At 37.8% G+C, this 24776-nt stretch overlaps 3 protein-coding genes across 3 annotated transcripts; 1 reads left to right on the forward strand and 2 right to left on the reverse strand.

The window, feature by feature from the left end:
• On the forward strand, positions 8841–10399 carry LOC109233680. The gene is made up of 3 exons (XM_019399551.1): positions 8841–9012; positions 9246–10045; positions 10176–10399. Exons 1-3 carry the CDS (start codon positions 8841–8843, stop codon positions 10389–10391), a joined length of 1188 nt encoding a protein of 395 aa, XP_019255096.1. The 3' UTR covers positions 10392–10399.
• Positions 19904–20968, reverse strand: LOC109233681. The gene is made up of 2 exons (XM_019399552.1): positions 20765–20968; positions 19904–20338 (listed from the first exon to the last, which is right to left on the reverse strand). The coding sequence occupies exons 1-2, from the start codon at positions 20966–20968 to the stop codon at positions 19904–19906; spliced, it is 639 nt and encodes a 212-aa protein (XP_019255097.1).
• On the reverse strand, positions 23332–23748 carry LOC109233682 (glycine-rich protein 5-like). Its single transcript, XM_019399553.1, has one exon. The coding sequence runs from the start codon at positions 23746–23748 to the stop codon at positions 23332–23334; it is 417 nt and encodes a 138-aa protein (XP_019255098.1).

Consider the following 24776-nt stretch of genomic DNA (forward strand, 5'->3'; position numbering starts at 1 on the left):
TAGCTTCAGGAGAGGACAATCTTTGATGAAGTGCCCAGGCTTTCCACACTTATGGCAGAGATTATAGTTCTTTGGTTTGCTAGAGCTGCCCCTTTTTGGTATTCCTCCATTTCTTCTTACCATCTTCTGAAATCTTTTGGTTAAGTAAGCCATGTCACTGTCCTCCTCACTTGTTATTGCTATCAGCTTTGAGTACCAGGTTCCTTTCCTTCTTTGGTTCTTTTCTTTCACTGTCTATCTTCCTCTTCATCTCGTAGGTCTTCAGATTTCCAACCAGCTCGTCCATGGTCAGCTCCTGCAGGTTCTTTGCTTCAGTAATAGCATTTACCTTGCTTTCCCAAGAACTAGGCAGGATACTGAGGATTTTCCTCACTAGCTTGTTCCTAGGAATGGTTTCACCAAGTGAGTGTAACTCATTTATGATGGAAGTGAATCTTGTGTGCATATCATGAATGGATTCATCGTCCTTCATCCCAAAGAGTTCATACTCGGTAGTAAGCACATCGATCTTAGATTGTTTTACTAGGGTGGTTCCCTCATGAGCTGTTTGCAAAGCATCCCATATCTCCTTAGCAGTGTCACAAGCAGAGATTCTATTGTATTCATCAGGTCCTATTCCACATACCAAAATCTTCTTGGCACAAAAATTCTTCTCCACAGCTTTCCTGTCTGCGTCGGTGTATTCTTTTCTGGTTTTTGGCATTGAGAAAGGAAGATCTTCAAGTACCTTTGTTGGGACGTAAGGGTCGTCGCATATGACATCCCATAACTCAGAATCCTCAACCATGATAAAATCATGCATTCTTGTCTTCCACCACCCATAGTATTGTTCATTGAACCTGGGTGGTCTATATGTAGATTGACCTTCTTCACAATTTGGTGGAGCAGCCATACGGATCCTTCCTAGGTGTTAGCCTGATAGGAGGAACCTGCTCTGATATCAATTGTTAGTTTATATGAGTCCACCAAACTATAGAGTATCTGTCTACATGTTTCCACTGAGAATACTAATGAAACAGTAAGTAAATGAGACACGAGATTTTTACGTGGAAAAATCCCACTCAAGGGGACAAAAACCATGACCTACACTTGTAGGCTTTTAACTTCACTAACTTGTAAACACTCGATTACAAGTCACTTTGTAATGACTCTATTTACAAAGACTTCACTCACTCTAACTTGTAATACACTAATCACAAGCCACTTTGTCACTCACTAGTTACAAAGACTTCAATCACTCTAACTTGTAATACACTAATCACAAGCCACTTTGTCACTAACTAGTTACAAAGGATTTAACTTATGACTAACTCTAGTCACAACACAAACTCAGAAAGTTTATGGTTTTACAAAGGGGTTCCTAAGTACCGCTTCTAACTAAGCAATTTAGGAATTACAATAAGAACAATCACAAAGTTACAACTCAACTAAGGACAACAGAATACTCGATTTAGGAACTGTCCGTAGTAGCGTTTTACTTTGTTCTTCAAGCTCTTGAGAATTGAGTTTACTGTTTTCAGAAGTCTTGAATGCTTGAAGTGAAGTGTTCAATTGTTCAAGTGATGTCTTGATATAATCTTCTTGTTAATACACCTTTATGACATCACTTGTATGATGTATGCACTTTAGTTGGTCAAAGGACAAATGACTGCTGGAAACAATGCAGTGCAGGCAACAACAGTGCAGGCAGTCACGTCGCTTCCAGCTGTATCCAATTGACCTCGTACTGCTATGAGTAAACCACAAGGATATCAGGTCCTTGTCTGGTTCTCTATCTCCTGAAGCTATAGCAATTCACATTTAGCTGGACTCCGTTGATTTGCAATGTAGCCCAAGTGTGTCAGGTTCCCAATCTGATTCTTGAAACAAGTTTGTTAGATCATCAAAACATAAGGCAAAGACATTGAAAACCCATCATTTATAATAGACTGCTTAAAGTTCTATGAACCAAATAGTTCATGGTGAACTCTTCAAAAATTCCAAATAGCAGTATGCATCGAGTTCCAAATGCTTCTCTTTCTTGTTCAGAAATTTTCTGTGCCGCCAAGCAAAAACTCAGAAGTGGTTGGTGGAGTTATCCAATGGATTCCCAAGACTGAAAAACAAGGACCATAACTAATACTATGTGATTGTGTAATGGAGAAATAGATGATTTGCATCTTTGAAATGTTCCTCGCATATTGGACACCTACTGCAAAGTGTATGCCCCTTTCTCTGAAGAATTAGAGTTAGTGACACGTTCTACTTTGAGGAAAAAGAGACCATTATGTCTTAAAGAAATGAATTACCATCTCCATTTAGATAAAGTGAGATTTCAAGAGAATCGGCTCAGGTATGTTAAGGCTATATATTCTTTCTTTTTGGCATGATCTATACGACACAAGCGAAACGAGCAAATGCACAACTTCCATAAATTACTCTATTCGTAGAAATGCTAGAGATGTGTATATTCTTATTCTCCCATGTGTCATATTATTCTATCATCTGTTCATGGGTCTCAGAAATATGTAAGAGTGTAAAGTTTATTTCATGATATTAATCAGAGGCATAATGGACTTATTACGTACCGAGAGATTTTATTAACGTATTTTATGTGCATTTCATGCATTTATACATGTACATTGACCCATGACTAGATGGAATTATACACGCGTATATATATGTATATGGAAAAATTTATGGCGTTATATACGCACCACCACCTGATTAGCTGGTATACATTGATGATTTTTCCCATAGTGGCTGAGATGATATGATGGGATGCCCTCAGAGGCTTGATGATGTTATGAACACATATACCTATGCAAGACAAGACATTCATACGCATATGCATGACACTATAATTATTTCATGAAATATAGAGTTATCTAGACTTACAGGTTGAGTCATTTACTTTATATTTCTTCCATGTCTGTTATGTACTTATTTATGTGCCTTACATACTCGGTACATTATTCGTACTGACCTCCCTTTTTGCCTGGGTACGCTGCGTTTCATGCCCGCAGTCCCGATAGACAGGTCGAGAGCCCTCCAAGTAGCCGATCAGCTCAACGAAAGATGTTGGTGCGCTCCATTTGCTTTGGAGTTGCTTGTTTGGTTAGTATGACTTAGACGTGTATTATTTGGTATGGCGAGACTCTGTCCCGACCTTTATGAAAATTATATCTTCTTAGAGTCTTGTAGACAGATGTCATGTACGTAAAAGCTTGTATGGCCTTGTCGGCCTATGTTCAGTATACGAGTGGTGATTTTGGTCTTATAGGCCCGTATGTCTTATGTATAAGTTGGTATCACATGATGTATTCTACTTATCTCACGGCAGCCTCTCTGGCTCACTTACCTATGATAGTATGATACGAAAGATACGTTACGTAGGTACTCGGTTGAGTAAGGTATCGGGTGCCCGTCACGGCCTATCGATTTGGGTCATGACAGTGCCAGTATCCATCATCTCTAACTGGGGTATGCAGTTTACATCGTGATTCTGGAGAGCCGTATAGCATGAGTTAGGTACTCGGGTTTAGTTGAGCATAGCATTTCACCCTCAGACGGACGGTCCGAGCGCACTATTCAGATATTGGAGGATATTCTCCGTGCATATGTGATGGAGTTTGGGAGCTCTTGGGATCAGTTCTTTCCACTTGCGGAGTTTGCCTACAACAACGGCTACCAGTCAAGTATTCAGATGGCCCCGTACGAGGCTTTGTATGGTAGACGGTGTCGGTCTCTAGTAGGTTGGTTTGAGCCGGGCGAGGCTAGGCTATTGGGTATAGACTTGGTTTGAGATGCTTTGGAAAAGGTTATGCGGATCAAGACAGAAGTGTTATGCGGATCGGAAGGTTCGCGATGTCGCATTCATGGTTGGGGAGTGGGTCTTGCTCCGGGTTTCGCCCATGAAGGGTGTTATGAGGTTTGGAAAAAAGGGCAAGCTGAGCCCCAGGTTTATTGGCCCATTCAAGGTGTTGCGGCGAGTTGGGGAGGTTTCTTATGAGCATGCCTTGCCTCCCAGTCTATCAGGAGTTCATCCAGTATTTTATGTTTCTATGCTCCGGAAGTATCATGACGATCTGTCTCATGTGTTAGATTTCAGCTCAATCTAGTTGGACAAGGATTTGTCTTATGTTGAGGAGCCGGTGGCCATTTTGGACAGGCAGGTTTGAAAGTTGAGGTCGACGAACATTGCTTCGGTGAAGGTTCGGTGGAGGGGCCAGCCAATCGAAGAGGCGACATAGGAGATCGAGCATGATATGCATAGCCGTTATCCTCATATTTTAACCACTACAGGTATATCTCTATACTCGTTCGAGGATGAACGTTTGTTTTAAGACGGGGAGGATGTAACGACCCGGCGGGTTGTTTTGAGAGTATTAGCCACGACCTCCTATTTATTGCTCCCTCTATTTCATTTTGTCTTTACTTGACTTGTCGGGGTGCTTGGTGTCTGGTTCGGGTGAGTTTCGAAGTGGAATGGGACACATAGTCCCTAAATTGGATGTTTAAGTTGTAGGAGTTGACAGTAGTTTGGCTTATGTGAAGAGGGATCCGAAATGGGGTTTTAACGGTTCCAATAGCTCCTTATGGTGATTTTGGTCTTAGGAGCGTGTCCGGATGTTGATTTGGATGTCTGTAGGTCGTTTCGTGTATCTTTGCAAAAGTTGGAAAATTGGAAGATTTTTGGAAAAGTTTGACCTGGAGTGGACCTTTAATGGAGTGGAAAATTGTAGGTCGTTTCGTGTATCTTCGCGAGGAGGATCACGATCGCGAAGGGTCGTAATGGTAGCTAGGGAATTCACTCTTCGCGTTCGCATAGTAAGGGTCGCAATCACGGCAGTGTTGAAGCTTGTGCTTCGCAAACGCGTAGGTAGGATCGCGTTCGCGTACAAGGAGTTGAGGCAGAGGGTTCCACACAGTTGTACTTCGTGATCGCGTAGGCGTGTTCGCAATCCCGTAGGCCTGGGTATTCGTTTATCCGCGTGGTGCCAACCGCGTTCACGAAGGTTATTTTGTTGGGGCAGCTTATTTTGTTCAACGCGATCGCATGTGAAAGTTTCGTGATCGCTTAGTGTAAACACCTGGGCAGCAAAACTTAAATCTCAAAATCAAGGGTTATATGTCATTTTTTACCATTTGTACTTGAGAGCTCGGATTAAGGCGATATTTTGGGAGATTTTCAGAGGGATTGTTGGGGTAAGAGTTCCTAACTCGTTTTCGATTAAATTCCCTTAATCTATCATTGATTTTATCATTTAATTAGGGATTTGGGTTGAAAAATTTGGAAGAACTTCTTAGACCGAATTTTGGGGATTTGAGCGAGATTATGGTATCGGATTTGTGTAACTTTTGTATGGTTGGACTCGATATTGAATGGGTGTTCGATTTTTGTAATTGTTGTCGGGTTCCGAGATGCGGGCTCAGATTGACTCTTTAGGGGCGATTTTCCAATTCTTTGCCAAAATCATAATTTCATTATTTAGATAAGTTTCCTATAGTTATATATATAGTATGTAATTATTTTGGCTAAATTCGGACCGTTTAGAGTTGGAAAATCGAGGGAAAAGCCTTCTAATTGATTGATTTGGCGTGGTTTGAGGTAAGTGACTTGTCTAACCATGTGTGGGAGAAATTTCCCTTAAGATTTTGGTACTGTTGTAACAATTTGTGATATATGAGGGCCGCATACGCGAGGTGACCAGTGCGTACACTGACTAAATGTTGAAATTCCGATTTTGCTAAATAGTTTCCTTTTCATGCCTTAATTGAGTTACTTGAGCATGTGTGGTCATCATGTTTAGCCTAATTCACATGTATACTTGGCTTATCTCTTATTTGCAGCTTGTACTACATGCTTAGTTGAATTACCTGCTTTTCTTGAGTCCATATTCATTATTTAACTGTGCGATTCTTTACTTGAAATTGCTATACTTGAAATATTATTGTTTCAGTTATTATGTTTTGGTTTCCGTGATTATTGTTGAGATGATTGTTTGGTTGTGGCACGAGGTTTCTGCCGTACGGGTTGTTATTGTGGAACGAGGTTTCTTTCGTGCGGGTTGTTATTGTGGCACGAGGTCTCTATCGTGCGGGTTGTTATTGTGCAACGAGGTCTCTACCGTGCGGATTGTTATTGTGGCACGAGGTTTCTACTATACAGATTATTATTGTGGCACGAGGTTTCTGCCGTGCTGTTATTATTATTTGCATGAGGTTTCTGCCGTGCCGTTGTGATTATGGATACGCATGGGTGGTTTAAGGAAAGAATGCGAGACATTTACTTTTGGGACTACGAGGCAGTACCTCGGGAGTGCCCCTGTTGATTTCTCTATTTGTTGTTGTTGTTCCTTAACTTGTAAGATTCTTGCTTCCTTCCATGTGGTAATTATTTTCTTTGATTCCGTATTGTTACCTTCCGTATTTTTTAGTGTTTCACTTCCCTGTCATTTTATTATATCATTATTTCTCCTGCCTTGTTTCTTATTATTTTCAGTAGGGCCCTGGCCTGACCTCGTCACTACTCTACCGAAGTTAGGCTTGATACTTACTGGGTACCACTGTGGTGTACTTATACTACGCTTCTGCACATATTTTTGTGTAGATCCAGGTACATCCTCTCAACCTCGATATTAGAGTGTTGCGCTGCTGCTTGGAGACTTCAAGGTACACCTGCCCGCGTCCGCAGGCCTCGGAGTCCCCTTCAATCCCATCTTTTCCCGGTTCCTATATGTTTCTTGATAGAGATGATGTATAGCATTGTGCAACATTGTATCTAGAACTTGTGACTTATATCTACCGGATTTTGGGAGTTGTATTTTGAGCTCAAAAATTATTAATCCAATTATTCCGCATGCTTGTTAGGCTTACCTAGTCTTAGAGACTAGGTGCCGTCACGATATCCTACGGAGAAAAATTGGATCGTGACAGTATGAGCCACGTGTTTATAAATCAAAATTGGTCAAAAGCTATGAATTAATTCTCAAGTTCGAATTTATGACTTTTCAGCTAATAATAAGCATATTTTTACTATTTTATTTTCACATTTATTTTTTATATCTTGATTCTCGTATTACCCTGTCCCTCCCCTACCCCCTGCCCCATCCTAAAAAAACCTCATCTCGTCCTCCCCTCCTATTGTTTTAATTATTTTAACATAAAAGTATTTTCTTTAAATACTTCTATCTAACAATATAAATAATACTCCTTTCAGTCCGCTTTAATTGATTGTTTAGTCTTTTTTGTGGTCCACAATACTTAATTTTTTTCAGATATCAAGAAGGAATTAATTTTTTTTCCAAAGTTGCCCTTGGTGTAAAGAGTCTTAGAATATATGTTATATTTTTATTGAACAAATTAAAGAGATAGTAAAGGTTAATTTGGTCAATTTAATTACTAATTAACGTTAAAAGGTAAATTTCTTAATTTGTGTGAAAATATCTAAAAAAAAATAAATTAAAGTTGACGGGAGGGCGTAGTATTTATTAGAGCAATTTACGTAAAATACCCATTGAGCTTAAAATAATTACCATTTCCTATCCATTTGAAAACTATTTACAATATATACCTACCAAATTAAAATTAATTACCCCTACCTACCCACCCATCCCAAATTTTTTTTTCTCATATGGCTTAGCTTAGCTTGATTTGGCCTAGATTTGTTTGGCTTGGCTTGATTTGGCTTCGCTTGGCTTGAATTGGCTCGGCATGACTTGAATTGGTTTGGTTTATACTCTCTCCATCTCATATTGACAGTCGTGGTTACTAAAAATAGTTGTCTCAAATTATTTATCATTTTAGAAGTTCAAGACAAAACTGATTGTTTTCCCCCCGTTTTACCCTTATTAATAATTGTTCTTGATGATGGAAATAACACATAAATAGAATAAATATTTAATGAAGAGAGATTATATCTTAAGACATAAATAAGGGTAGAATAGTCTAATCCCTTTTCCAAATAATATTTCTTAAGGGGCGTGTAATAGAAAAATACGACACATAATATGAGACAGAGGAAGTAGTAGCTTAGTTTGACTTCATTTGGCTGGATATTAAAAAAAAAGAATTACAAGAAAATACACATGACTTCACACCATAACAAAAAATGGCCCATGTTTTAAGTTTTACCCTACCTAACCCATATTGTACGTGTATCAATTTACAACCAATTTTATGAGACAGAGAAAGTAGTATTTTCATAAGGTAGGCCGTAGGGGAGAAAAGTGATGGGCAGGGGCGGGTAAATATTTTCGGGAAAATTACCAAACTGTCACTCTACAAACTTTCCTAACAAAAAATAGCCCAAAACAAAATATCTACTAAAAAAGTCCCAAATGTCATTTTTGGCCCAAATAATTTCAATTAATGTCAGTTTTTGTATCCGTTAGTATACAACACCGAGTTTTCTCTCTCTCTTTCTCTATATCTCTCACTCTTTCTCCCCTTCTCTCTCTTTCTGCGATTTTTTCCTAAATTCAACCAAAATTGCTAAAATTGACGACAAAACAAGGTACATTTTCGGTTATTTTCGTCTGATTCCAGGTAATTTGGAGTAAAAAACCTCTTATTTTGTATATTTTTCTGATTGCATGTGTTTTTGTAGAATCAATGTTTCTTTTCTTTAGGCTTTTGCGACCGGTTTTGTAAGTTTTGGTCGAGTTTTTGTATTAAGTTCTTCACAAATTTCTGTAACCTTTTGTTCGTATATGTTTTTTTAAATTTTTTCAGTGAACCTAGTTTCAATTGTGAAACAGAGCAATATCAGAAGACAAACTCGTTCGATGAGTTGATCACCTTATTCAAAGTCGGTTTCAATTGAGAAATCGAGCAACATGAGAAGAGAAACTAGGTCGATGAGTTTATCTCCTCATTCAACCCCGATTTTAGTTGAGAAATCGATTGATGAACAAAATATGCAAAGACAAAATCGTTCCGACAGTGTTAAAGTGTTAGAATCTCGAAAGGATATTGTTGGACAATCTGAGAAAAAGAAGAGCAAGAGGGTTATAATGGATGTTGATCAAGGTAAGAGAAAACGTGTCGTGGAGGACAAAGTGAATTTGGGTGTCAAACCAAAAAAAAGTAAGGTTCAGAAGGCAGAAAAAATTAAAATTCCTGACAAAGTTTGTAAGGTATATACAATTTCAGTTATAAATTTTTCTATTGTTGACTCTTCTTTTAAAATGTGGATTTAGTTTGTATTTGTTTGTTTTTAATTCGTGTCATGTATTTGTAGCCTTGGAAGCTTTAAATTCCAGTTGGTGAGCCGTTTCCTGTTACTCATTGGTCATCATACACTAATGTGGACATTGTATTGGTTTTACAGTCAAAGTTGACTGATGTCCAGCTTCGGATGTTTAGGGAAAGCTGTTTTGGCTATTTCCTTGATTTACCTCGAGTTGCTATCCAGGCACAACTTATTCGTTCTTTAATGTTTAGGGAGTTGGTTCAAGATAAGTGTGATCAATTTTATGTGAAATTGAATGACGAATGTGTTTTACGTTTTGGTCTTCGAGAATTTGGTATTGTAAGTGGTATAACCTGTTGTGGTAATGAACATGTTGAGGGTAAATTCAGTGGACCCAATAGGTTGGTGGATACTTATTTTTCTGGTTTTGAAGTGGTGTCAAAGAAGTCACTTATTGATTATTTTGAGAAGAAGAAATGGCAGTTTGATGAAGACGCAGTTAAGATTGCAATCATTTATTTCATACACACATTTCTAATGTCCACTCAGGCTCAGAAGACATTTATAAGTAAACGTGATTTCCATCTTGTCGAGAGTGGTGAGTATGCGTCGTTTTCATGGGGTAAGATTGCGTTTCGAGCTTTAATGAAGTCGGTGAGGGACAGGTTGAGGGGAAAGTCTGAGTTTTATAGGATTGGTGGATTTCCTCTTGCACTACAAGTGTGGTTCTATGAATGTTGCACTGTAGTTGATCAAAAGTTTGTTGTTTGCGTTGGAGATCATACACCACGCATATTTAATTGGGAAATGACAAACAGGCCAAATCGTGAGGACTTCTCTACTGGTTTCTTCAACAGCACAGGGAATAAGGTACCATCTTTCATGTCTTGATGGGATATACATTTATAATACACTGTAATTCATTATGATACATCAAACATACAGTTTTTATACATCTTTGATACATCTAGGACTGAATCACTTTTGGTCACCTTTGTAGTTTAAAAATATCTCTCCGACAATTGAAGAGCTAAGGAGATTTACTTTTCCTGTTGAAGTTACCGATGAGTATCAGAAATATTTGACATCACGTAACAGGGAAAAACTTCCTATTGATGATAGCGATGATTTTGTCACGCCACCCCCGAAACACATTAAGGAGCCTGTCCCACCAAAAAAAAGCGCCAAAAAATGCGCCACGTGTCCAACCTGTTGATAGTGACCGTGAGTTGCAGAAGTNGCGACTGAAACAGCTTTGACAGACAGGAAAACGACCAAAAGGAAGTTTCCCCAAAATTCTTTCATGCATTTTACTAAATAAAAGGAAAATATAAAAAGAAGAAGAAAAGAAGAAAAAAAAGAAGAAGAAGAAAAGAAATGAAAATGAAAACCCCAGAAGAGACACAAATCATGGTAGCAAGGAGCTTTTTCTTTCCAAATCCCGACAAAAAACCGAGGATCTCCCTGGCATAACCCAAGGAGCTTTTTCTTTCCAAATCCCGGCCAAAAACCCGAGGATCTCCCTGGCATAACCCAAGGAGCTTTTTCTTTCCAAATCCCGGCCAAAAAACCAAGGATCTCCCGGCCAAAAACCGTGGAGCCTTTTCTTTCCAAATCCCGGCCAAAAAAAACCGAGGATCTCCCGGCCAAAAAAACCGAGGAGCTTTTTCTTACCAAATCCCGGCCAAAAAACCGAGGATCTCCCGACCAAAAAACCGAGCATTTTCTTTCCAAATCCCGGCCAAAAAACCGAGGACCTCCCGGCCGAAAAACTAAGGAGATTTTTTCTTTCCAAATTCCGGCCAAAAAACCGAGGATCTTCCGACCAAAAAACCGAGGAGCCTTTTTCTTTCCAAATCCCGGCCAAAAAACCGAGGATCTCCCTGGCAAAACCCAAGGAGATTTTCTTTCCAAATCCCGTCCAAAAACCGAGGATCTCCCTGGCATAACCCAAGGAGCCTTTTCTCTCCAAATCCCAGCAAAACCCGAGGGTCTTTTTTCTTGCCATCCCGGCATAACCCGAGGCCCCTTTTTCTTTTCCGGCATAACCCGGCCATTTCCCAGCATAACCTGGATTCATTCACAAAGATACACAATCCTGATTTGATCGCTTAGATATGTGTCACAACTAACTCACGAAATTTTCCTAGTGAAAACTGGGGCAGAAAATTTCGTTCGTTTGTTTGTTTTGGCGTCTTAAGCAGGTTGACCTCAAGACGTAGGGTGCGAGAGGACCGATAGAATAAGTCTCAATCCAGAACAAAGAAAAGAACAAAAGAACAAAAATAAATGAACTCAAATATGAAGCAAGCAAGGGTGCGGATTGCTCAAAATCTGATTGAAGTCACAAGCTCCGCTGATCCTGTTTTGATCTAATGCTGCAGAAAGAAATAAACACCTACAACTTACGAGCATCAAGATTCGGATCAGGGTCCACAGCAAAATCAGCTACGACTCAAGATCAAGTCTCAAGAGAATTATAGACAGGAATTTTGTAACTAATAGTTGATAGGCATAGCTAGCTTAGCTTTGATTTTCCTTTTGGTGTAATAAGGAGGTCAGCAAGCAGTAGCAGCAACAGCAACAGTGAAATCACAGCTCCTGGTAGTCCCAGCTACCAAAACTTCTAGAACTACACTGACATGATTCCTTTATAGCCAAGGATATGTAGGCAACCTTTGAAGCAAGGTTCGGTCAGACGTTTTTCAAAAAACAAAATGCTTCTCATGGAGTTCCAAGCAGGCAAAAATCCCTCATAATTGCTCATTTATCTTTGCCCAAAAACCCTTCGTGTCTCCGAGCAAAGAGGGGCAGCTGTGAGCACGTGATTTTTGCCACGCTTAAATTACTCCTATAAAATTCCTTAGAATTAGGATTTTTCTTTATTATTTGAATTTATAGGAATTAATTGCATGATTTTGTGTCTTGTTTGCATTTTTGTGTGCATTTTTTGTTGCCATAATTCATAAAAAAAAAAGGTACAAAAGTAGTGCATTTGCATTTAGAATTCAATTTTATATTTTTAGGTTTACTAGTTAATTAACATTACAAGATAATGGAAGAAAATAACCAAAAATAGTCCATTTTTACTTTTTTACTTTTAATTTTGATTTTTCTTTAGTTTTCTCTTAATTTAGGATTTAGTTAATTTTTGAAATTTAATTAGTTTAATTTTAGAGTTAAATCAGGTCTTTTAATTAATTTTGTATTCTCTACCAAAAAATCAAAAGAAAATGAATGAAAAAAATAAAGAGAAAATTAAAAGAAAATAGGAGTCTTAATAAAGACCCAGGTTTTGGGCCATTTTTTTTTAATACATCAGCAGCCCAAATGAACAAAACCGGTCTCAAACCCAAGCCCCAAACAGCCCAACCCGGTCCAAACCCCTTTCCCACCTAAACGACGTCATTTTGGTGGGATTTAATCGGGACCGTCGAGGTTGCTTGATCGGACGGTCCTGAAGCCCACCTCATTAAGTATTTAAGTGTCCAGACGTTACCACCCCCCTCAGACCCCCCTACCCTTCGTCTCTCTCATACCCTAACATAGAGACTCTGACGCCGCCGTCCTCCACCGTCCGCCGCCGGCCGGAAATCGCCTCCGCCGGTAGCGATTCTCGAAACGACCCCAAAAATACACCATACCTTCCTCTCATCTTCCCCATGCCGAATCCAGCCTTAGTTTCTTTCAAATCCCACCCCAACTCCTCGAATAATCCAAATCCTAGCGCCGCCTCCACCGTACACGGCGCCGCCGCCTCCCAAACCTCCCCAAAATTACATCCCAGACCCTCCTCACCTCCCCCATCCTAAATCCCCATTTATTTTCCCTCAAATGTTCCTCCAGTGACTCGAATTTCAGATCAAGTCCGGACCAGGAACCCTAGTTGTCAACAATTGGGGTTTACTGATTTAGGGGGCTATAACAACCCTTAATCGTGTGTTTTCTCTTGAAAGCACATGATTAAGGATGGTTATAATCCGATTATCGTCCAGAAGTTGGCCTTAAGTTTAGTTCAAAATGAGTGATTTCGAGGTACTCCACTTCTACCTTCTTTTCTGTTTTTCTTCATGACTTTGATTTCTTCTATTTGGTATTCCTGTTATTTTCATTTTATTTTGGGGTCTTAATTTAGGTTCTGATTTCAGCCATATAGTTAGTTTTGTTCTTATTTTGATTTGACTGTGTATTTGATTTCGATCCATAATTTTTGCTGTTGATTATATGATATGAATTTTACTTTAAGTTTTATTTTACTTGTTTGCCGTTAGTCGTTAGTCACTGTTTTAATTTTAGCCTTAGGGTATTAGTGATAATTAGAGTTAAATTCCAGTTTGTTAAATTCCAGTTTTAATTAGTTAGATTGATTAGTTCAAATTTTAGGTTTTCTTATTATAATTGGTGATGTTTGGTCATAGCTGAACATTTTCAGTCCCTGTGATTGATTAACTATGGTTATTTGATCAAGTTGAAAAAGGGTTGGGGTTGGTTAGTTATTTAGGATTAGTTCAAGGGTAATTAGGTACTTAAAGTGGCACAGAAATATTGTAGGCTAAGTTGGAACACCCTAGGCTCTTCTAGAAGAGGGCCTTAATTATAATTTCAGTAACTTAGGGTAATAACTTAGGCAACAAGTCAAAACTATAGGACTATTGAACAAAATCTGAGAATAAAAAGGGGGAAAATGAGTGAATGAATTCTAGAAACTTCCTCTCCCTTTCCTGCATATAAAAGGCAGTCCTCATGCCTTCTTTCACAGGTTTTACAGATCTGAAAAAGTTCAAAAAAAAAAGTGTCAATCTCTCTGAAAAATTCCCAAAGTTTTGAGAATCTGAAAATTCCCCAAAAAAAAATTTCCAGCCTCTAAAGTTCCCACCAAAACACTTCCTGCAAGTACAGCGTCTGAAATTTGAATTTTAAATTCGAATATTCAAAGCTGAACTCCATCAATTCAACATTTTCCTCTTAGATATTAGCTTCTTCAAAAACCAGAAAATATATAACATAAACTCAAAAAGAACAACAATGTTTGATTATAATTTTAGATCAGCTTCAAAGTTTTAGCATCCTACTTCAAATTTTCAGTTTACATAAGGTTTAAAGTGGTTTGGATCTCTTAGTTCTGTTCAGTAGTTGAGATTAAAAGCTCCTGGGTCGTTTCAAGCTGAAAGTGGTTGGTTCAGTCAATTTTTGAGTCTATTTGCTGGTGTTTTTCCTTACTGTTTCCACTAGATTCCAAGCTGAAATAGTTGTTGCTGTCCTTTGTTATTTGACACTGTGGTTATCTCACACTGCTGCTGACCTCTCCTTGTCCTTGTTGTATTTCAAATTCCAGGTACACATCTTTGAATTCACCTCGATGTAGCTTTGAATTGGAGTTAAAATAAAAAGTGTTCATCAGATCTATGTGCGTGGGATGTTTTCTGTTGTTTGTAGTTAAATAGATGTTTGTAGTTATTTGGTCAGCTGTTGTTTGTATTACATAGACAATAGACACATGGACTGTATAATTAGGACTGCTTTTAAGTTGATTTGGACTGTTCTGGACTGCCAATTGGTATTGGACTGTTAATTAGTCTAGGGTAATTGTGTTCAGTGAATAGTTTAATTGTCAACAGCATAAATATAGACGCAGATTGTAGATCTTCACCTGTAGTTAATAGTTCAACATTCAAATGGCATGATTGTAAAATCAGATTATGGACTTGGATTGCATATTCATAATTGTAGAAGCCGTTGCAATAAAGTTTGTACTTAAATGTATTGTTGTTTGCTGGTTTTTCATTTAAAACTCAAATAGGATATAAGTAAAGGTCAGTTCAGGTGTGAAAATGGTTAGAGATCATCAATTTCCTCTTTATTTTGTCATATAATTCAAGCAAATAAAAATATAAAGTTCCTCATGGACTTAACCGATGAGCTATTACTTCTGTATGTTAATGAATATGATCTTACTGTTTTGCTGGTCCATACGCTGACTAGTGGTCTTATGTATTAGATCACCATTTAGTTAACACTAAGAATTACAATAACAATCAGGTCTTAGTTCATAATATACATAGGAATCGGACTTTGATTTATATGGTTTGGGCCATGACTGGGCCTGAATTTCAGCCCAGCTCCTCAATGGTAAAAGCCCAGCGTATTTCTGATCAGACTGAACTTTGCTGAAGTCCAAATTGCCGGGCCGCTTCATGTTACAGGGATTGGGCCAAGTTTTGAGGCCCAACGTGCTGAAGGTCCATTTTACTTGTTTAAATTTTGGACTTAAGGTTTGAGCCTCTTTGAATACTCCTAGTAATAATCGCATAACTAATCAATTAGGTCGTTTAGAGACAAATCAGTAGAAAATTATAGTTTACTCTAGGATGGCCTTTGAATAATAAAATGAGGTGAGCCCCGCCAAGCAAAATGCATAGATTGCGGGGCCCTCTTTGAATGTTCATATCAAAATCCTTAGAATTCGGGACGCGCCATTTAGCGAATTTCATGGCCTCCCACAAAGTTAATAATACGTTAGTCGCTTTAGGCGCGCTTCTAATAATTTTACCTTCCTAAGCTTGGGTGCACATTTATGTGACCCAAATCCAAATCACGAAGTTGAAATGTGTCGAAAACCGCGGGTGCATTTACGTGATGTGGTTCGAGACGCGTTTTCACGACGTTGCAATTCTCTTTTAAAATAAATAATAAAAGCGGTTTAAAGTTAAAAAGCACATAAGTTACAACATGTATGAAAATCAGATTTTTAGCTAGTTATAATAATTTAAGCGACCGTGCTAGAACCGCGGGATCCGAGGGTGCCTAACACCTTCCCTCGGGTCAACATAATTCCTTATTCAGAATTTCTGGTTCGCAGACTCCAATAGGGAAGTCGAAATTTTCCTCGATTTGGGATTCAATTTAAACCGGTGACTTGGGACACCAAAAGCCAATCCTATCCCAAGTGGCGACTCTGAAAAATAAATAAATAATCCCATTTCGAATAATGTCACTTTAAATGGAAAAACTCTCTTATACATTATCCTTCGGGGTAGGTGTGTAAAAAAGGAGGTGTGACACCATCTTTTATGTCTTGATGGGATATACATTTATAATACACTGTAATCATTGTGATGCATCAAACATACAGTTTTTATACATCTTTGATACATCTAGGACTGAAGCACTTTTGATTACCTTTGTAGTTTAAAAATATTTCTCCGACAATTGAAGAGCTAAGGAGATTTAATTTGCCTGTTGAAGTTACCGATGAGTATCAAAAATATTTGACATCACGTAACAGGGGAAAACTTCCTATTGATGATAGCGATGATTTTGTCACGCCGCCCCCGAAACAGATTAAGGAGCATGTCCCACCAAAAAAGGCGCCAAAAAAGGCGCCAGGTGTCCAACCTGTTGATTATGACCGTGAGTTGCAGAAGTTGAAAGCTGATGTGAAGCAAGTTTGTATTGGTCTTTTTTATATTTTTTTGAAGTATTGTTCAAATTGTATATTCAAAGTCTATTATCTTTCTTATTTTTTTCATCTTGTAGCTCCATAAGCAGTTAAATTCCTTCATGGAATATGTTTCTGATAAATTCAAGAATGTCTTTGAGTTGATAAATTCCAAGGTATGTGTTTCTTTTCCATTGTGTATTTCTTTTTATTTTTTAGTTAACTTACTGTATACTTTTTTTAAAAATAGCTTGGTGCGAGCGAAGTCAAATATGGTGCACATCCAGAGGAAGACACCAGTGGTCATCAAGACAATAATGATTTTGTGAGCAATATGGAGTTTAGTGGCAATGAAGATGTTGAAATGGATGGTTGTAAGGTGTTTTTAGTTGTGCATTCTGCACTTTTTCCTTTTCTTTTCTTTGGTATTTTTGATAATTCGATTCTTTTTTAAAAAAAATAGGTCAGTGGAAGTGAAGGCAAAGATGTTCCACATTCTCAAAGAGATACTAGTGAGTATCATCGTAACAACATTATGCTCGGTGCATCAGATCAATTAGGTGTCAATACTATGGAAGGACCTTCTGGTGTGAAAGTTGACATGTTTGTTGCTAAAGTAACTTTCACACCAGATGTAGCACATGCTGGCGGTTTTAGTGAGATTGCAGATGCGGCGGCAGGGGAGACAAAGGATGAATCTGAGAAACAAAAGGTTCCTGAATCTCGGACTGGTGTTGTTTGTGCGACTGCAAGTGTTGATGCGGCGGCAGGGGAGACGGAGGAAGAATCTGAGAAACAAAAGGTTCCTGAATCTCGGACTGGTGCTGTTTGTGCGACTGCAAGTGTTGATGAGGCGTCAGGGGAGATGGTTCTGTACAATCCTGAATTACTTCCTGAAGTATCGCCGCAAATGGAAAAAAGAAAGAGATGTCCTGCAAAGGCCGTGTAGTCTCCGTTCATTACTGTGTGTGATTCAGGTTCCAGTACTGGTGTTGTTGCAGCGAAAGGAAAAAAGCAAATTTATGCTATTATGCATCCTTTTCAAAGCAAAATCGGAACTGGCGTTAACAGCTCTTTGTTGAATGTATTTGCTGCGTGGGTCAAAGAAGGGAAGTCCAGAAAGAAGTATGTTTCCAACTTCTGAATTTTTTTCAGTTTTATATTTTAATATATTGCCACTTATAGCATTATTTTACATCAAATCACTGCACTCTTTTGTGTATATATGTTACCTGGAATGAAATTTATCCAAACATGTTAGTGAACTCAATCCTGCTTATGATCTTGGTGTATTTCATGTTGAAGACAAAAAATGGTTTTACACTTTGGCATATAATGGTCAGCCTTTGGATGACTCAGTATGTAAGAATTTACTTTTGCAGTATTTTTTTTAAATTTTAGCCAGTGTACACATGAACACTCAGTCCTGTTAAGTTAGAACACTTTGGCATATAATGGTCAGCCTTTGGATGACTCGGTATGTAAGAATTTACTTTTGCAGTATTTTTTTTAAATTTTAGCCAGTGTACACATGAATACTCAGTCCTCTTAAGTTAGAACAGATTATTAATTGCTATTGCCTGGCACAAGAGATAGCAGTGAGCATTTATTTTCCTTTGTTTTCTGTGATTTTGGTTTGAAAAACTGTAGCTGCTTGAAGCTTACGAGCCTTTAGTGATTAGTTATTTGTTATGTTTTATTTCAGCACATTGATGTTTTGTTCTATTATCTGAGGAAGAAGGGGAAGTATGACAAAGACCTACCTGTAACTTTCACCACCACAGATTGGTACTTCGACGAGAAACTTAATGAGTGTGGCAGGCGTTTATTGATACAGATGGAGACAGTGATGTGTGCAATCCGAAACATGTCATTGCAGAGTATATTCAGGGGTTTGTCATGGATGCCAATGTTCCATGGCACACTGTCGAGCATGTCTTAATGCCAATTAATGTTGCAGAACAATGGCATTGGATAATGGATGTGATGTCCTTCAAGGATAGGTGCATTTATGTGTATGACTCTATGCGCGGTGGAGCTGTTCATCAAGCCAAAGTTCATAAGACCATGGCCAAGTATTCTGTATTGCTGCCTCATTTTTTCGTGCACGCGCATTTCTATTTAAACAAAAAAGATATCAATTGGCGCACTGGTGTGTACAAATCAAAAGACTTGATTACCCCCTTTCAAGTAAAACTGGTTGAAGGATTGCCTCAACAAGTCGAAGCGTATGAATTTCTTTCAACACAATCTATCTTGTTTTTAGATTCTGCAGTTTGATAGTTGTTGTTCTTTTTATTTTTGCAGTGATTGCGGTGTATTTGTAATATCATTTGCCGAGTATTTCATTGAGGGCAAGACGCCTCCTAAACAATTCAATGCCTATGCACAGCGGCGCAGATTTGGTGCTCTCTTGTGGGATTATGCTAGAAAGAAGATGGAACTGAACGCACAAAGTGATGATGAGATTATTGGTCGACAGAAGAAGTCACGAAAGCAGAAGAAGTAGTTACTTCTATCATTGTTGTAGGATGAACTCTATAATTTCGTTTGTATTGTGTTCTGTTATGTTGTCATTATTGTAAGACAGATCAGATTTGTTCGTGTTTGAATTATATGAATACTTTTAAGAATTGTATGGAAAATGATATATTTGCTGTGTTATAAAGGTTTAATGAGTTTCAGTGCGAAATTGGAGTGTTGCAGTTTAGTTTATTTTGGTATTTTCTCCCTTGATTTTGTGTTGTGAATTAAAGATATAAAAAATATACCGTAGTTTGTGATACATTGTCTCTTGCAGATACACGAATGATACACATATGATATAGATATAATACATATATGATACACATATGATACACAATTTTCAAATATGTATTGATGAAGCCACTCTTATTTGCAAATTTCTAAAACTATTTGCATGGTTTTCTAGCTGCTACGACTGTTTTCCATTAGTTAGCGTTGTTACTACACAAATACAGACATGAGTAAGAGCCTATACACAGAGATACATAGGTGATACAAAGCAATACATAGATGATACAAATGTGATACACAAGCGATACATATATGATACAAATATGATACATAGCTGATACAACTTCTTTTTAATCAAACAGATGTATAATATACACTTGCAACACGATTTTAAATGCTAGGTCAAATATTTATTTATATCTAAAATTCAAATGATATTCTACAATGATATAGTTCTTGATATATTGCATTCTTCTAAATCTCTATGATATTTAGTAAAGTAAAATAACAAGTAATTCTAAATTTGACATATTTCATCCTCTCTTTGGATTATTTCTACAAGTTTTCCTGTTGTGACCTTCTTCTCCACACTGTCCACATGAAATCGACCTTTCTCGTTCCCTTTCAGATATTGGCTTGCACCTCCCCTTCCTTGGCCTTCCTATTGTTTTAGTCTCCGGTGGCAAGACTTTTTCGTTTAGAACTTCTGCAGGAATTTTCCATGTGCTTTCATCAAGAACCGGATAAATTGGAATTTCATAGGCCTTCAATAGGTACTTCCTGGTGTAGTACACCGAGCAATACTCAATGTGTTCAATGTATTTGTATTTTAATACTGACCAAGCATGTGCACATGGCAGCTCATCCAACTGAAACCTTCTACAGCTGCAAGTTCGATCTTTTAGGAATACCATTCTCTGCTTACCCTTATCAAGTACTGAATATAAGTAACATGTCGAAGGGATCACCTACAAAATTTATCAACTATCATTAGTGGTGACAAAGCAGGTGCCCTCAAAATACATATACTAGAGATACAAGATTCAAAATAGCTTAATATCATGTCAAACCAACCAATATTTCAGCAGTGGGGTAGGCATAAATGCTACATTAAATTGAAAGCCTTTGCTTTTGTGCAGGTGGACACTAGTTTAATAGAATCACATAAAGGGTTCAAGATATAACATATCCGTGAATTCGGCATGATTACATATTCTATGCACAAGTATCTACAGATTCCAGTCATACCTTCATCTGATGTGACAATTCAAGATTGTCCATCAGCATTGTATCATATTTTTTTCCAAGATCAGTGAATGACTCTACTGCATTCTTTAGGTTTGTTACATTCCATCGTCCGATCAATTGCCTTATGTAGTCTAGCAAAGCAGTACTGGGAGTTCCCTAGCAGCCTTGAACGCTGCATTGATCGACTCTGCAATGTTTGAAGTCATCGTCAATGTTCTGTTGACAGTGGAATGTGCTCTGGACCATCTTTCATACCCAACATTCATTAAGTAATCTTTGACCCTCTTATCAATTTTCTCTACCTCTGCCATGTGGTAATCAAACTTCTCAACTGTGTATGCTTTGGCCATAGCAAAGAATATGTCTTTGAGTAGCAAATGGTTTTTTTGTAATTTTCTTTTACATTATTCCATAGATGCTATATGCAGACACAATGAGGTACTTGTGGATACAATATTGCCGCTGCATTTTCAATGCCTTCATGCCTGTCCGAGACTATGGACATTCCCTTCCTTTCCCCAAATGCATCCTTGAATCTCGCAAAAAACCACTCCCAAAAAGCATTATTCTCTGAATCTACTATGGCATATGCGAGTGGTAGGATATTACATGCTGGATCTTGTGTTGATGCTATCAATAATGTTCCTCTATATCTCGATTTAAGAAAGGTTCCATCTACAACAACAACCGGTTTGCAATGCTGCCATCCTTTGATAGACGGATATAGTGCAACGAAAGCATACATGAACAAGTCTTCCTCTATTTTTTTCAAACTTACCACCGACATAGGATTTGTAAGAACCAACATATAAAAGTAGTTTGGCAGCTTTTCATATGATTCGCTCGGGTTCCCTCTCAATACTTGAACTGCATATTCTTTCGATCTCCATGCTTGCATATATGTCATTTGAAGACCATACTGCTTGTTCATGTCTCCAGTTATGTCATTAGGAGTGTATATTATTTTTGGGTCTTTATACTTGTCTATCAGAAGACTGCCGATGAGTTTTGCAGTAGCTTAACGTTGTGTGTAAGATCTGTATTTCAGGGGGCATGAGTGCACTTTGCTGAAATTTCTGACCTTGAAAAGGTTTGCTTTTTTCAGGATCGAAGACTTAAAATACCAATCACAGTTGTTGTTGATGCATACTAGGCAGTACCTACGACAAGGATATAAACTTTTCCATCAATAAACAAAGTGACATGAAATACAATGATATATAGTGATACACACTGCCATCAACAATACTAGATGAAAAAATACAATGACTATACAGTACTAGACGGTGACAACCACAACTTAAAAGTGTACAGCCACATACTTACAAGCAACAACTTATTTTCTGCATAATTATGCTTCTAAGATCAACTACGATATACATTGAGATACATAATTATACAATAAATATTTTGATACCTGCTTTCACTTGATCTATGCACCTTAAACTGAAATTTTTCATTTACTGCCAAGTGCTTCTTGAATTTGACTATCGTTGCCTTGTCTTTATAAATTTGACCTTCTTCTACATCTATGTGTTGAGGGTCAGTTATTATTGTATTTTTATCAGATTCTGTATCATTCCAGTCTTCTCCATCCCTAAACTCGATCATCTTAATTGTATCGCCATTGTATCTCTCCTCTACAACTGAGCTTTGTGCACATTCTAAGGAAATCACAGCAGAATTGAAATTGTAGCAGATCATGTCCATATCCTTTTCACCCGATGTTATACAAAGAGGATACATTGTAAATTCTGAGCTTTTTTTCAGCTCAAGATATACACATACACCCATACTATTGTGTATCACTATTGGCGGAGAACCGTTTTGGACAGTGTATTTGATTTCAATAGCATTCAATGAAGTATCTATCATAAGTTGTTTCGAAATCACGTCTACAAAATCTTCAAAACTTATATTTGGAGTAACTATGCTTTATAATCTACAAAGCCATTGTCAACATTCCATCGGCCACCATACTGAATAAAAATGGGTAAATTTGCCATTGAAGTAGCTGAAATTAGGTCAAAACTCACTAATTCCTTGATTGATTTTGATTGCAGTTCGTAGTTCCTTCTACACAGAAATTGCGAAGGTATATAGTGAAATTGATGGATTTTGAGTGAAATTTGGAGCTCCTTTGGATCCTTTGGAGAATTTTTGGGAGAGAATGCTATGATTTACAGAGGGAGAGAATGTCGTGATCTGGTAAATAGATAGCTTGAAAAAGGGAAGGAAACGTGATTCTCGGATGCTTGATTGTTGGAAGCGTGATTCTCCGATGCGTGCTAAATTGATATGCCTGTGTGTATCTCTAAATTTTGGGCTACTTTTGGTAAGTGTTTAATTTTGGGCTAGAGGTTGGTAAGTTTGTATTTAAATTGGCTATTTCTGTACTTTTCCCAATATTCCCCCCTGCATAGATATTTGCTAAACTTCCACATTTATTTATTATAATATTAATATTAATTTCAACACTTGATGTTTGTAAATTAGCTGCTTTGAATCAATTAAGTTCGAAAAAATCTATTTATGGAGTATTCATTATAGTAAACTCCATAATAACTGCGGAGATGGAATTATACAAAAAGAGCGGGGGGAAAAAAAGGCATGTGGCAGTTTGTTTGCATTCCCACAACATACAGCTAATTTTTTTTCATTAACCCTCCATACTCTCCATTATTTGAAATACAACTCATTATTTTCAATAAAATTAGACATCAAGATTCCCATTATTTGAAATAGAATTCTCAAATCCACGGAAACTTTGGCCACCACCAAAACCTTGTCCGCCACCAAAACCTATATCGCCGATTTGACCCCCGATGCCTCCGCCGCCGCCTCCTCCGATGGAGACTGATCCATCTCTGCCAATGCTTCCGCCTATCCCGATGCCTCCACCGCCGCCAATTGACCCAACTCCAGGAACAGTTATTGAACCCCCACCACCAATACCTCCTCCAATGTCTATACCGTCAGGACCAACATGTGCTCCACCGCCGCCTCCGCCGCCAAATCCGCCGGTAACTTGTGGAATATTATCGGGAAAACCAAAACCGATAAGCTTTCGAGCAGAAGTTGTATATATTAGAGTTCCCAAAATCAACAAAATCATGAAATTTGAAGCCATCTTCGGACGCGTTACTATAAATTGAAAGAATTAACTCTTTTGTGAGCTAAAGAAGATCCTTCGTTCTAAATTGAATGATCAACTTAGCTGCATACAGTAGTAGGTTTAACAAATTATTTTTATGAACATGTTGCAGTGATGACCAAGTATGGAGAAATATATAGTACGGTACTGAATTTATAACAAAATGAGTTCAATTTATGAATGTATCGAGTATGCAACTGCAGATTAAAAGAGGAAGACGAAACGGAAAATTTTCACCATTAATTGCATGTGTAATAAATACTAGAGATTTTGCATTAAAAGTTGATGTAACAGATCACTTTATTAAGGATGCATTAATGAACAATGGCATTCTATTTGTCACACGTTTCAGATTCGGGTTTCTACAGGTTGTTGTTTGATTATCCTTTTATATACTTGGAGTTCAAAAAATTGAAAACAAATTACAAGAGTCTGATCTGATAGATAGAAGAATATATCGCTATGAAATTATAGTGCAACTTACATAATTTGCAAACTTTGTTCCCCTCGTGTTGAGAAGTAAGAAATATTATGTGAATATATTAATTAGTATATTACAACCCATATTCACGTACGTTAGTTCATGCCCTAAGTTAGTCGACATAAATCAGAAAAGAGATTATCTTTGAGATGATAAGAAGTTAATCCTATTGGTCTTAAATTATACAAGGGTGTATAAGGCTGGTTAACAAGTATTAGAAGTTAAATGAATCAAGGATGTTGTAACCCGTATTTTCGGGTAAATCTAGAGGCACTACTAGAAATCCGGAAAAAAGCGACGAACAATTTGCGACCAAAATTGGTCTGTGAAGAAAAGCGACCAAAGTTGGTCGCTAATTGGAGAAAATTATTTAATAATTATTCTAAATACATTAGCGACCAAGGTTGGTCGCTTTTTGGTCGATAATGTGGTCAAAATATTGACCGGACTGGTCAGACTTGCTTGGTCAAAGAAATATTGAAATTAGCGACCAACTTTGGTCGCTAAAGTGGGACCTAGTTAT

This window comes from Nicotiana attenuata, chromosome 10 (genome assembly GCF_001879085.1).
Source record: "Nicotiana attenuata strain UT chromosome 10, NIATTr2, whole genome shotgun sequence".
Taxonomy (NCBI): domain Eukaryota; kingdom Viridiplantae; phylum Streptophyta; class Magnoliopsida; order Solanales; family Solanaceae; genus Nicotiana; species Nicotiana attenuata.